Source organism: Antechinus flavipes, chromosome 5 (assembly GCF_016432865.1).
Source record: "Antechinus flavipes isolate AdamAnt ecotype Samford, QLD, Australia chromosome 5, AdamAnt_v2, whole genome shotgun sequence".
In the NCBI taxonomy this organism is placed as follows: Eukaryota; Metazoa; Chordata; class Mammalia; order Dasyuromorphia; family Dasyuridae; genus Antechinus; species Antechinus flavipes.
Window position 1 is genome coordinate 80,958,110 of NC_067402.1, and position 15,023 is coordinate 80,973,132.

General features: G+C 33.0%; 1 protein-coding gene across 4 annotated transcripts in view; it reads left to right on the forward strand.

Moving 5' to 3' along the window:
• The window catches only part of ESYT2 (extended synaptotagmin 2), a 107,433-nt gene that overhangs the window by 40,421 nt on the left and 51,989 nt on the right, over positions 1 to 15,023 (forward strand). For all 4 annotated transcript variants that reach the window (XM_051962819.1, XM_051962820.1, XM_051962821.1 and 1 more), the window contains exons 2-6: positions 7,029 to 7,070; positions 8,830 to 8,964; positions 11,632 to 11,708; positions 12,566 to 12,638; positions 12,931 to 13,020. In XM_051962819.1, coding sequence (XP_051818779.1) covers positions 7,029 to 7,070; positions 8,830 to 8,964; positions 11,632 to 11,708; positions 12,566 to 12,638; positions 12,931 to 13,020 — 417 coding nt within the window. The remainder of the gene's footprint in view (positions 1 to 7,028; positions 7,071 to 8,829; positions 8,965 to 11,631; positions 11,709 to 12,565; positions 12,639 to 12,930; positions 13,021 to 15,023) is intronic.

The following is a 15,023-nucleotide window of genomic DNA, read 5'->3' on the forward strand; positions in this document are numbered from 1 at the left end:
TGGACAAGAAATGCTTGTTCCTTTCCCTTTCCCTAAATGGTAAACTTAATAGCCTCTAGGATCAAATACAAATGTCTCTGTTTAACTTTTAAAGCCCTTCATGATCTGGCTCCAATCTATCTATCTAGCCTCAGTAGATGTTATTTTTTCCTATGCGGCCTTCCCCCTCTGCAATAAAACCAAACTGGTTTTCTCCCTGGTTTTTGATGCTTCATCTCTTATCAGTACACCTTTGCACCAGAATTGCCCCATGCTTGAAATATATTTCTTCTTTGCCTTTGACTTAAAAAATCTACTCTTCTACACACATTTCTACTTGAAGGTTTTCCTGACTCTTGCAACTGCTAATGCCCTCACTCCTTTCCAAATCAGTTTATATTTACTTTGTATTTATTTGTATTTGCATGTATTATTGTATCTTCCATTAGAAAGTAACTTCCTTTAGAATGGGGATCATTATCACCAGCACTCAACACAGTCTGGAACAAAGCTTCTTAAACTGTGGGTCATGATCCTATTTATCTGAATGTGGGAGTTAAGAAAATTTTGGCAATAGTAAAAGATTTCTGAATATGCAGTGGAAAATCAAATGTGTAATGAATCCAAGGTGTTTCTGGCAGTGCTTGCCTATGCTGCATCACTTGACTTCATTGCAGCCTTGATTCTGAACACCCAGCATGTGCACGTTGTACTATACTTGAACAAATACTGCTAGAAACAATTCCTCTCATATTCAAGATGGGGTTGTATGAAAATTTCTCAGGCAAAAATGGGTTGCAAATGGAAAAAGTTTAAGAAGTCTTGGTCTGGGGCATAATAGATGACTGATAAGTGCTTATTGATTGATTAATTACTATGGTGAGGGTCTAGTTCATAACAAATCATATAAATTTGCCTGTACCTAGTGGGCTCTTTTGTGTGATTTCCTCCAACTCTGGTCACCAGCATGTTAGTAGGAGAAGGGTTGACGAACTAGGTGAACACATAAGAGAGACAACAGAGGGAAAATGAAGACTAGCTGAGGCATAAAGAGAAGTGATTATGCTCACTTGTAGGTACTTCAGATTTTTTTAAAAAGTACTAAATAGATAAGAATTTTCTTTTTTTCACAGTTGTGACAAATAGCTTTCCTTTTTAACTTTAGGTGTTTTTTTTTTTTTAATCTTTATTTTTCAAAACATGTGCATGGATCCTTTTTCAACATTGACCCTTGCAAAAACCTTGTGCTCCAAATTTTCCTTCCCCCCATCCCTGCCCCTAGATGGCAAGCAATCTGATATTTGTTAAACGTGTAAAAAATATATGTTAAATCCAATATATGTTTACATATTTATACAGTTATCTTACTGCACAAGAAAAATCAGATCAAAAGGGAAAAAATGAAAAAGAAAACAAAATGCAAACCAACAACAACAAAAAGAGTGAAAATGCTGTGTTGTTATCCAGACTGGTTTTGGATGGCTCTCTTCATCACAAGATAATTGGAACTGGTCTCAATCATCTTTAGCGTTGAAAAGAGCCACTTCCATCAGAACTGATCATTGTATAATGTCATTATTGCTGTGTATAATGATCTCCTGGTTCTGCTCATTTCACTTAGTTCAAGTCTCTCCAGGCCTCTCTGAAATTATCTTGCTGATCGTTTCTTATAGAGCAATAATATTCCATAGCATTCATATACCATAACTTATTCAGTCATTCTCCAACTGATGGGCATCAACTCAGTTTCTAGTTGCTTGCCATTACAAAAAGGGCTGCCACAAACATTTTTGCACATGTGAGTCCTTTTCCCTCCTTTATTAACTTTAGGTGTTTTAACATTCATTGCTGTAGGTAGAATTTATTGTATGACACTATATAAAGTTGATCTAATATTATTTTTTCCCTGTGCTACACAGTTTTCCAATAGCTTTTCACTGAATAATGATTATTTTCCCATTTTTAAAAAACTCTTCTCAGTATTTCTTTCTAGAGTCTCAGGACTGAAGACTAGATAAGAGCACTATTTTATGTGTTCTTGGAAAAAAGTTCCAGGACAATTCCTGTGCATTGTAGGAAACTCCATCTATGGGTCTTTCTCTACCACCAATTCCTAACTCTGTGTGTGTGTGTGTGTGTGTGTGTGTGTGTGTGTGTGTGTTTTGATTACTACATAATCAGATCTGGAATAAGAAATTATGAAGAATGTGTTTACCTATCTCCTTTTTGTATGTATGTAGCATGACAGTGTAAGATATATTTCATTTGGTTGATAAAGGACAATTCACTACAGAATTATGAATGAAGGCTCTCATAAGTTAGAGGAGGTTTAAAATAAGAGGAAGTTTGGTCAATTTCTCCTGACCATTTCATTTCCTATTTGCTAATAAAGAGCAGAAGTAAGATTTGAATTTGTTTTCTTACTCTGTCTGCTGCTCTTTAAAAATATACATATAATATGTGTGTGTATGTATGTTTGTGAAGTCATGCAAAACCTATTTCTACATTACCCACATTCTCCCTACTCTCCTCCCCCCAAAAAAAACAACAACAACAACAACAACAACAACAAGAAAAATTAAGGAAAAAATATGCTTCAGTTTGCACTGAGTCTATCAGTTATGTAACTGGATGTGGAGAGACTTTTAACATCCAAAGAGTCCTTTGGAATTTTATGGATTACTGTATTGATCAGATTTACTAAGTCTTTCATTATTGATTATCTTTGAAGTAATAAAATTTTTACTGTGTAAATTGTGTTCTTCACTTTTCCATTAGTTCATACAAATCTCCCTGGGTTTTCTTGAACTCATCGTTCTCTTCATTTCTTACAGTGAAGTATTCTATTACATTCATATACCATAGCTTTTTTTTTTTTTTTTTTTAGCTATTCCTTAATTGATTGGCAACCTGTCCTTTCTAATACTTTTTATCTCTATAAAAAGAATATTTTTTGTATTTTTGGATCTTTTTCCTTTTTCTTTGATCTCCACTTAGCTCCACCAACAGTGCATCAGAGTTCCTATTTTCTCACATCTTTTCCAGCATTGCCATTTTCTTTTTCTGTCATCTTAGTCAATCTGATAACTGTTGATAATTGGTACTTCATTTCTTTTACTTTTACATTTACTTTGCATTTCTCTAATCAATAGTGATTTTTGTATGACTATTGATAACTTTGATTTCTCCCTTTGAAAACTGCCTGTTCATATCCGTCAATTGGGGAATGACTTTTATTTTTGTAAATTTGGCTCAATGAGTTTGGATGATTTGCTTAATTTGACTGGCTACATTTAGAGAGGCTTATAGCTAGAAAGTTGGTGGTGAAGTTTTTTTAAATTAAATTAAAGTTTTTTAATTAAAGTTTTTTATTTTTCAAAATATATGCATGGACAATTCTTCCAACATTAGCCCTTGCAAAATCTTGTGTTCCAGTTTTCCCCCTTCCCACCATACCCTCCCCTAGATGGCAAATAGTCCAATATATGTTAAACATGGTAGAAATAAATCCAAAATATTTATACATATTTATACAATTATTGTGCTGCACAAGGAAACTAAAATCAAGCCAGTTAAAAAAAAAAAGCAAAATAAAATGCAAGCAAACAACAAAAAGAATGAAAATGCTATGTTGTGAACCACACTTGGTTCCCACAGTCTTCTCTCTGTCTGTAGATGGCTCTCTTCATCATTGAACAGTTGAAACTGGTTTGAATCATCTTATTGTTGAAGAGAGCCATGTCCATCAGAATTGATCAGGTGATAAAGTTTTTTGAATCTATCTTCATGAAGCTGTTCACTAAGATGGGTAGAACATTTTGGATCTTTGGTAATTTAGGGTGAATACCTCCTACAGTGCAGTCATAGATCCTTTCAGGTATCAAATAAGGACATCTTAAAGCTGGTTTTATCTTTTTTTCTTATTAAAATTGCTTATGTCCTTTGATTCCTTTACTCTTTTAAAAAATTAAAGCTATTGGATGCAAGGTGATATATTACCATAGATGCAAAGATTAAAAAAAAAACTGCAAAGTCCTTGTGCTATAGAAACTTTGGTAACCATCTTTCTTTTGCTGATACTCGAGTGCCTTCTCATCAGCAGCTTAATTTCATACCTACCTTCAAAACTGTAAATTGTAGTAGTCCCAAGGGTTATCTTCTTGTAATTGTATTTTTTCCACTCCAAGTCAAACAAGCCCTGAAAGGTATAGGTGCCCCATAAGGTGCCAAGTGTAATAATAGATTTGTTGTTTCAATAATAATGTAGTTCTCAAGACTATATTCATATGGTATACCCCATCTAATGTTTTATACAAAAATTTTAGCTATCATTTAATAAGTACTTCAAATAGATTTAAATTTAGATGATCTTTCTATGATAATAGTAATAAGAACTATTTATTTATAGCTCTTATATATCTTTAAGATTTGGAAATCACATTGCATTTGCTCTCATTCTCATAACAAATCTGGGAGAGAATAAGTAATATCTCATTTGACAGAAGGGGAAACTGAGGCAAAAAAGTGATTTGCCCATGATTATGACTTCTAAGTATTTGAGTCTGTTTGAACTTAGGTCTTTTGGACTGACCATAGCTCCAGTGTTTTATATGCTGTGTCTCCTACTGCCTATATAAAAAGGTTAACATGAATAAGTTGAATTAGGACAATGAAATGTATTTTATGTTTAGCAAAAAAATTATTGATCACTGAGTACATATACAATGTTTTATGTGCTCTTAGAAGGATAAACACAGATAAAGTCTTTGGGTATGATTTTGTAATCTTCTTGATTACATAAAACAATATTAATCATCCTGCCAGAAAGTATAAAGTAGAAACTTAGAGCAGAAATACAGAGAGGATTTTAAAAAATTTTTAATAGCTTTTTATTTTAAAAATACATGCAGAGATGGTTTTCAACATTCACCTTTGCTAAATCTTGTGTTTCAAAATTTTCTCTATCTTTTCTCCACCCTTTTTCCCTAGACAGCAAGTAATCCAATGTAGGTTAAACATGTGCAGTTCTTCAAAACATATTTCCATATTTATCATATTGTACAAGAAAAATCAGATCAAAAAGGGAAAAATGAGAAAGGGCTAAAAAGCAAGCAAACAACAATGAAAAAGGTGAAAATAGTATATAGTGATTCACATTCAGTCCTTACTTTTCCCTCTCTGGATGCAGATGACTCTCTCTATCACAAATCTATTGAAATTGACCTGAATCACCTTATTGTTGAGAAGAGTTGATCATGTTGTTGCTGTTTACAAGGTTCTCTTGATTCTACTGAGGGGAATTTTTAAGGAATGGTCAGATTTGGGGAGCTGGTTTCTTAATAGATGAGTTGAATATCTAACATATATAGGACTGCTTGCCATCTAGGGGAGGGGGTGAAAGGAGGGAGGGGAAAAATCGGAACAGAAGTTAGTGCAAGGGATAAAAAATTACCCTGGCATGGATTCTGTCAATATAAAGTTATTATAAAATAAAATAAAATATTAAAAAAAGAGAGAGAGATGAGTTGAGCTGAATTTTGAATATTAGACATGGACATGTGTAGTCTGAATGACCACTTGCTGAACATACTGTTGTGTTTAGGTTGGATTAGGTGGTTCTGAAGTCCTTTCTAGCTCTTAGATTCTTTAATATGTAAGGAAACCTGTATGAATATTAATTTTGTATAAAGAGATAAGCAGATGAATTTGCCTACATAAGATTTTAAAAAGTAGAGAAATTTTTTAAAAAAATGTAGTTGATGGGACACTGATACATTGTTGGTGGAATTCTGAATGCATCCAACCATTCTGGATAGCAATTTGGAACTATGCCCAAAGAGCCATCAAACTGCCATACCCTTTGATCCAGCAGTGTATCCCAAAGAGATCTTAAAGAAGGAAAAGGGACCCGTATGTACAAAAATGTTATGGCCGCCCTTTTTGTAGTGGCAAGAAACTGGAAATTGAATGGATGTCCATCAGTTGGAGAATATCTGGATAAATTGTAGTATGTGGATTTTTATTATGGAATATTATTGTTCTGTAAGAAATGACCCACAGAATAATTTCAGAAAGGCCTGGAGAGACTTACATGGATTGATGCTGAGTGAACTGAGCAGGACCAGGAGATCATTATATACTTCAACAATAATACTGTATGATGATCAATTCTGATGGATGTGGCTTTCTTCAACAATGAGATGAACTAAATCAGTTCCAGTTGTTCAATAGTGAAGAGAACCACCTACACCCAGGGAAAGAACTATGGGAAATGAGTGTGAATCACAACATAGCATTTCTACTCCTTCTGTTTTTGTCTGCTTGCCTTTTTGTTTTCCTTCTCAGGTTATTTTTGAACTATCCAATTTTTCTTGTGCAGCAGTATAACTGTATAAATATGTATACATATATTGCATTTAATGTATACTTAAACATATTTAACATGTATTAGTCTACCTGCCATGTAGGGGAGGAGGTGGGGGAAAAGAAGGGGAAAGTTGGAACAGAAGATTTTGCAAGAGTCAATGCTGAAAAATTACCCATGCATATGTCTTGTAAATAAAAAGTTATAATAAAAAAAAGAGAAAAAATGTAGTTGATTAGATAGATTAGTGATAAGGAAGGCTAGTAGTTTCAAATGAATACTAAGTTGAAAAGTTGGGATTTGATACCACATACATTAAGGAACTCCTAATGTTTCTTGAGCAGGAAATGGTATTTCAAGGAAGATGAAGTTGGAGCAGAACAGATATATCTCCCATCTATGCTTAAAATAGCTTGATATTTTACGGGAGGAAAACTGAATTTTAATTGCTCAATGATTGCTCAAAAGCATTATTGTTTTATTAACAAGTTATGTTTATTTTTATAAGAAAAATAAAGTAGATTTACAACAGATATAATTTTGCTGCTATAGGACGTATAGAAATAATAGGTTTTCTAAAGCAATATTATATTATCAAGTATTTATAGATATGCCAAACCTGAGTCTTTTTTTCCCCTATTAATGCTCAAATTAATCTGTTGTATCTATATATTTTTTGTCTTAGGTCCATTTTCCTGACACTGAAAGAGCAGAATGGCTAAATAAGGTAAGACTCAAGTCTTCTTGTCTTCCATAAGAATTAGAAAATGAGATGAGATGCTACTCTTTCCTGTTTGGAATTTTAGTTTATGGTATTTAAAATTGTGTAGTAGAATCAGTATTTTGTTTTTTTCTTTGTTGTAGATAGAACTCAATTGTGTTGGGTTACTTGTTATATTGTGAGAGGTGTCCTTTAATTGTGAGTGTAAAAAAGCCTAAAGGAATGTTACCAGCATATTTTCTGTGATCTCCTGCTTATTTTATTAAGGTTTTTATTTTAACATTAATTATACTAATTGAAACAATAATTTTCATGTATGTGTTTATGTATATATGTGTGTAATGTTTGTGTGTGCCCACATACACACATGATAAAACAGAAAAAAATGATAGTACACAAAATTTTGGATTTTTGTTACATGTCAATTTCTTCTCTTTTTAAATACAGAGTAAAATTCATCATCACTTTTAGAGATATTAAAAATATCTATTGTTTTCTTCTGTGGGTTTTAAAAAATGTTTGAATGACCCTCTTTCTTTTTTTGGTGCGGTTAATCCTATCTTTATTCCCACATTTCTATTGTACTTTATTCCGTGAAAAAAACAAAAAACAAAAATAAGAGTTTTGCCCAGTAACTCTTTCTACCTTCGAGTCTGTAATCTCTCTGGAAGACAGTATAGGTCACATGCAGTGTCAATATCGATTATCTGTAATTGTGGTAGGTCATTGAATTGATCATATTTCTTTGATGTTTCAAAATTACTATTTTTACCTTGTTATTGTTTAAATTGTTCTCCTAGTTCTTCACAGTGTATAAGTTCATATAATTGTCAGATTTCTTCGAGACTTTTATCTTTTATTTTTTACTATAGAATAGTATATACCATTACACTCATATACTATAACTTGTTTAGCCATTCTCTTGTACACCTGTAGTTTTCAGTTCTTTATTAATACCAAAAGTGTATTATGTATATTTTTGTGGGTCTGTTTTCTTTTTATTTGATTTCTTTGTTATAACCCTCGTATGTGGTATTGCTGGATCAAAGAATACACACATTTCAGTAAATCTTAGTGCATTGTTCCAAATTGTTTTTTAGAATGGCTGAGCTAGTTCAGAGCAAATATTCTGCATTTTGACCATATAGTACTGATTTTTCACAGTAATGGCCATTCTAAAGCATAGTAATCCCTGAAACTTTTTTCTTTTTGGTTTATATGAAGCAATAGTCAAAAAAGGTAAAACAAAAGCATGTCTCAGGTACTATGCCTATAATTTATATCTCCTAAACCTTCTACATCTCTAGTAGTTTAGAGTGAAAATAAATTTTAAATGATTACCTTAAGGCATATTAAATGTTCCTTAGTCATAAAAAATAGTTATGTTTGCTTTATAAGGAAGGAAAGTAGATTAAAATGAAAAAAATTAGCAAAAAAGACTAATCTTTAGTTAAATTTAATTCAAATATTAAATATTCTATGAATGTGAGAGAACCTGAAAACTCAGTTATCTAGAATACTTTCTGCTTAGAACATTCTGGTTTATCATAGTTGTAATGAATAGTAATTAGAATCCTTTCATTTTCTACCTCCTCACACTCCCTTCTTCTCAATCATCTGAAGTACAGTAAGCTCCCAGGATATAAAATGTAAAGCAGCATCTAAAAAATAAATCTGGTTGAAGGTACAGTGTTCTCCACTTAAACAGATTGTGTTTTTGTAACCTTTTTTTTTTTATAAACAGCTTCTTTCTTTTTTTTTCTAGACTGTAAAGCATATGTGGCCTTTTATTTGCCAGTTTATAGAGAAATTGTTTCGAGAAACAATAGAACCAGCTGTGCGGGGAGCAAATGCTCACCTTAGTACCTTCAGTTTCACAAAGATTGATATGGGTCATCAGGTCAGTGTCTTTTGAATTATTCTTTTCTATCTGATAGGCACATAGAAGAAGACTCATGTGACATAGTAAAATTGCTATTGAACTACTGAACAGAGGGGAACTTAATTATATAGAACCCTTTTAAGGTTTGAAAAATTGCTTTCCATGCATGCTTTGTTTTCTTCATCACAACTATTCTCTGAATTAAGTACTATAAATATTATTATTCCCATTTTGCATATGAGAAAATTGATATTTGTTTATTCTGTGCTTTACTCTTCTACTTTATCATTTTGTCTTTCCATTTTTACTATATATCCATTAGAATGAGCTCCTGACAAAACTGTTCACAGTTTTGTGAAGTACAGTAAGCTTGTCTTTAATTGAAAGATGAAAATTTCAGGGCAGCTAGGTAATGCAGTGAATAGAGCACCAGCCCTGAGTCAAGACCTGAATTCAAATCTGGTCTCAGACACTTCTTAGCTGTGTGATCCTGTGCAAGTCACTTAACCTCAATTGCCTCAGCAAAGTTTTAAAAAAAAAAAAAGATGAAAATTTTCTTTTTAATCATTCCTCCGTCATGTCATAGTTATTTCCCCTTTACTTGCTTGCTTTCCTCTTTCCTTGATTTTACTCTCTTGCTCCCCAGGACTTAACATTTTAGCATTCTACATTGCTTTTTTTTCTTCCAGTTATGTCTTTGTTAAAAAAATTCTCAACCTTCCATACCTTATCTTTTTCATATTACTTGCCACTCTTTTCTTACTTTTGCTATGACTCTTAAAAAAAAAATACCTGTTGGATAAATTGGAATATGTCCAATTAGAAATACTGGAATCCTGATATAAAAGGAATTAAATTGTTGAAAATCAGCTTTATGCAGTATTTATTGGGGAGGGTATTTATATTTTAACAAAAAATTTATTAAAAACCTATCCCAAGGGATGGCTGTTTCTGATGGTAGTATTTCAAGCAATAACAGTAAGTAGGATGAAGAAACTATTACACAGTATATTCTTAAAACCAATATATTATAAAAAACAACCACTTATTCCAGCTGTATATCATGGCGACACAGAGAGCTATTTTAAAAATATTCCTTCTAAGCAGTATTTTGATCCAGCTTTACATAATTTTCAATTAGATGATCTTTTGTATATTAAATTTTAGCATTTCTAGCTTGTATGTTTGCATGTAAATACTATATTATACATAGTTATAATTTTCATCATTTTAATAGTAATCAATTGATATTTTTTACAAAATGAAAATTACAAAGTATACATTAGAATTTTATTTTTGATCGTTCCATAGAATGAGGTTTATAGGTTCATTGAGCTATGAGGAAACTTTAAAGGCATATACATATACATATATATATTTATATATCATTTTGTATATGAGAAAATTCTGTTCCCAATAAATTGAAGACAAAGATCAGGCAGCCAGGATTTTCCAGAGGATCTTATCCTGACTTCAAGGTCTGTTGTGTTCTCTTTTCATTCTGTCACAGAGGCTTTAAAATTTGTTAAAAAAAAAAAAATTACACACAGTTGTGTGTGGTTAGTATGTTGTTTGGCTACAAATAATCTTTTTTAAAAAACATCTTAAAAATAAAAGCTGTAGGAAATAGTTGGAAAGAAAATATAATCATGATAGCAGCAGCTAACATTTATATAGCACTTTGTATATGCCAGCATTTTTTACTACTATTAATATCATTTGATTTTCACAACCATCCTGAGAGGCAACTGCTAATTTATTATCCCCATTTTACTGATGAGGAAACTGAGGCAGACAGTGAGCAAGTAATTTGTCTAGGGTCACACAGCTAGTAAGTATTTAAATTTGTATTTGGTCTTCCTAACTGCAATCCAAGCACTCTGACCACTGTGTCACTTTGCTGCCCCTTGATAACTGCTATTTTCCAACTAGTTTGCTACTTTCCTTTAGAACCTAAATCTGATTCCAATGTGGAAGTGACTCTATATTCTTGACACCATGCTATTAGTCCACAAGTTCTTACAGAGACTTGGAAGTATAAGCTCATGGATGGTGTGCGAGTTTGTGTCTGTAATCTGTGACCCATCCTAGCAGAATTCACAGAGGCACTTTGCCCATAGGTTGGCCATTAGCTGATTCGTTTTGTTTTGCCTGCTAAGGTATGACAGGATTGAAATCAGCATCTCTGGCAGAGAGAGTAGCCATATTGATGAATTCATATTTCCTCAAAATTTTGAAATGTTGTCAAGGCATGGAAGAACAGGGATACATTTGAATGGGAGAAAAGAAATCTTAAGATACTGTCAGTGTGCCTTCTGCTTCTCATTTTAAGTAATGGACACATACTAAATTTGATGATCTTAAAACATTGATTACAGAGTAATTTTCTGTAGATCCAGACCAAAAGGAATTGAAGTTAGATGACCCCTTCTGTTCACAAAATGCTAATAATCATTTAAACATGAAGTTCTCTTTTGTCATGGTAGTGTTCCTTTATGAAAGGAAAATTACAGAATTGCATATTGCATGGAATCCTTCTCCTTCTGCTATCTTATTTTTTTTTTTTAAATCTAGCTTAAATGAGAACATCTGTGAAAGATAGTGGGTACAGAGAGGAAAAGCTAAAAATATAATAAAGTACAATGGGTTGATCTCTGAGAAATTCTGAAATCTTACTTGTTTCAGCCCCTGAGGATTAATGGTGTTAAAGTATACACAGAAAACGTGGATAAACGACAGATTATTTTGGACCTTCAGATCAGGTAATTATTGTTCTGTCTTGTCACTAACTTAGGAGTTAGCCTGACCAGAAAAGGGAAGATGCACAGACCCAGATTCTTACCCAATGGCCAATATAATGCTACCACTCGAACTTTACTTCCCTGGTTTTGTGACCTTGTGGGTTTAGGTTTTTTTTCCTGTAGGTACAGATCAGAATCCAGCCATGCTTCATCACTTCGTACAATTCTTGCCTATGGTCTCATATCAGTTTTCCCAGAAGGATCAAATCAATATAGTATAGTCTTTCCTCCCGACCTTTAAAAAAAGTATACCATGTAGACTGTCTGTTAGCTTAATGTATGACTGGCTGACATCATACTTTTCCTGAATGGTATTATTTATACAACGTTTTACAACTATGTTATCATCTGAAATATGCTGCAGTCTACTTATACACACCATGTATCTCTCTGTTCCCTTTTGGGTATCTAAAACTTTGATTTTCCAAGTCTGTAGTATTCCAAGATATTCAGTTATGCGGAATCTTTGAAAGAGTATTTGGGTTATAAAGATAGGGTTTTGTGCCACAGAGCCACTTGGGATCATTAACAGTGTTACGTAGTCAGTCAGATGTGATCTAGCTTATTCTCTTTCTTCTATTCAGATATTGGTCTAATTTACTGTTCAACTCTTGTTACCCTATTTTAAACTTTCTGGATGATATCTATTCATAAAATGATTGCAGCTATATTTTATTTTAACTATTTTATCTGTGACCTGATTTCTTTGGCCTGGTATAGTTTCATTTGAGCCCTAGACTTAAGAATATATAATAATCTAGTTACAGTAGGTTATTGTTAATTGCTCTTATTTAAAATTATCTATTTTCCTCTCGTAGTTTTGTGGGAAATTGTGAGATTGATTTGGAGATCAAAAGATACTTCTGTAGAGCTGGAGTGAAAAGTATACAGGTAAAGTTCTTGTTTAAAAATCTAAATGTTCAATTTGTAGTCAATATATAGTACATCAAAAATAGAACATAGTTTTTTACACACGACATAATTTCTTTGATAGGTTTTTTTTGTTTACAAGTTGCAGATGGTAACACAACCTAGTATGTATCATGTTGGAAAAATCTGAAATCATTAGTGTTATTCATTTAGACTGAGTTTTTAAATTATAATACTTTTTTTGTCTTATATATTTTGTGCTTTATTTAGGCTTCTGTATAAAGATGTATAATAACTTTTTTCTTTGTTTTAGATTCATGGTACAATGAGAGTTATCTTAGAGCCATTGATTGGGGACATGCCTTTAGTTGGAGCTCTGTCCATTTTCTTCCTCAGAAAACCTGTAAGTTCACATTACTATTTTTTAATTTCATAACTGATAAAGTACAGAGGAACAGATGTAGAGAAAAAGTATTCTGTATTTACCCTTCTTTTTTTATGCCCAAAAATGGATACTAGGATCACTTCTACTTCTTTTTCTAAAGAATCTCTTCTGGGGGCAGCTAGGTGTCACAGTGGATAGAGTCAAGAGGACCTGAGTTCAAATCTGGTCTCAGGCACTAACACTTCCTAGCTCTGTGACCCTGGGCAAGTCACTTAACCCCAGTTGCCTCAGTCAAAAAAAAAAAAAAAAAGAATCTTCTTCTTTTTTTTTTTTTTTAAATAACTTTTTATTGATAGAACACATGCCAGGGTAATTTTTTACAGCATTATCCCTTGCATTCACTTCTGTTCCGATTTTTCCCCTCCCTCCCTCCACCCCCGTCCCCAGATGGCAAGTAGTCCTTTACATGTTGAATAGGTTACAGTATATCCTAGGTAGAATATATGTGTGCAGAACCGAACAGTTTTCTTGTTGCACAGGGAGAATTGAATTCAGAAGGTAGAAATAACCCGGGAAGAAAAACAAAAATGCAAAGCAGTTTATATTGATTTCCCAATGTTCTTTCTTTGGGTGTAGTTGCTTCTGTCCATCTTTGATCAATTAAAGCTCTCTTTATCGAAGAAATCCATTTCCATCAGAATACATCCTCAAACAGTATTGTTATTAAGGTATATAGTGATCTCCTGGTTCTGCTCATTTCACTTAGCATCAGTTCATGTAAGTCTCACCAGTCTTCTCTGTATTCATCCTGCTGGTCATTCCTTACAGAACAATAATATTCCATAACATTCATATACCACAATTTACTCAACTATTCTCCAATTGATGGGCATCCTTTCATTTTCCAGCTTCTAGCCACTACAAACAGGGTTGCCACAAACATTTTGGCACATACAGGTCCCTTTCCCTTCTTTAGTATCTCTTTGGGATATAAACCCAGTAGAGACACTGCTGGATCAAAGCATACGCACAGTTTGATAACTTTTTGAGCATAGTTCCAAATTGCTCTCCAGAATGGCTGGATGTGTTCACAATTCCACCAACAATGTATCAGTGTCCCTGTTTTCCCACATCCCCTTCAACATTCCACATTATCTTTTCCTGTCATTCTAGCCAATCTGACAGGTGTGTAGTGGTATCTCAGAGTTGTCTTAATTTGCATTTCTTTGATTAATAATGATTTGGAGCATATTTTCATATGTCTATAAATAGTTTCAATTTCTTCTTCTGAGAATTGTCTGTTCATATCCTTTGACCATTTATTAATTGGAGAATGGTTTGATTTCTTATAGATTAGAGTCAATTCTCTATATATTTTGGAAATGAGGCCTAAAAAAGAATCTTCTAAAGAAATCATTTTTAAACTCTTGTAAAGTTTGTTAAGATAAAGTTGTTTAAATAGGGTCAACATTTCCTACATATTAATAATAAATAAACATATGTGCGTGTGTGTATATACATAAGTATATATACAGATATATAAATGAAAAATGATTTTGCTTAGAGAATCAGTTTTTGCATGTTAGATGTAATTTGCATATATTTATTGTACTCATCTGAATATTCAATCTGGCTCATATAAAAGCTGAACAGCCTGTAATTTTACTTTTATTGCTGCAGATAAAGCTTAAAACCTAGCTGGTTTCTCAGGCTATTGTAATAGTTTCCTCACAGGGCTCTATCCAGGATGAATGGTTCTCTGTCCTCTAGCTGCTGGCATGGCAAGATGGCAAGATAAGAAAGGATCACATAGAGATGGACTTAGAGCTACAAGAGGACTCGCTACCTACTTTATTCAACTGCCTCATTTCACAGATGAGAACTGAAACCCAGACAAATGAAGGGACTTGCTCCAGGCCACCTATTGTAGAACAAGAAATAAGAGTTGCATTTTGAAGCCAGTTTTTCAAGTTCCAAATCTTTCTATGCCAGGTTGCCTTTCCATTGACAGGAATCAGCTA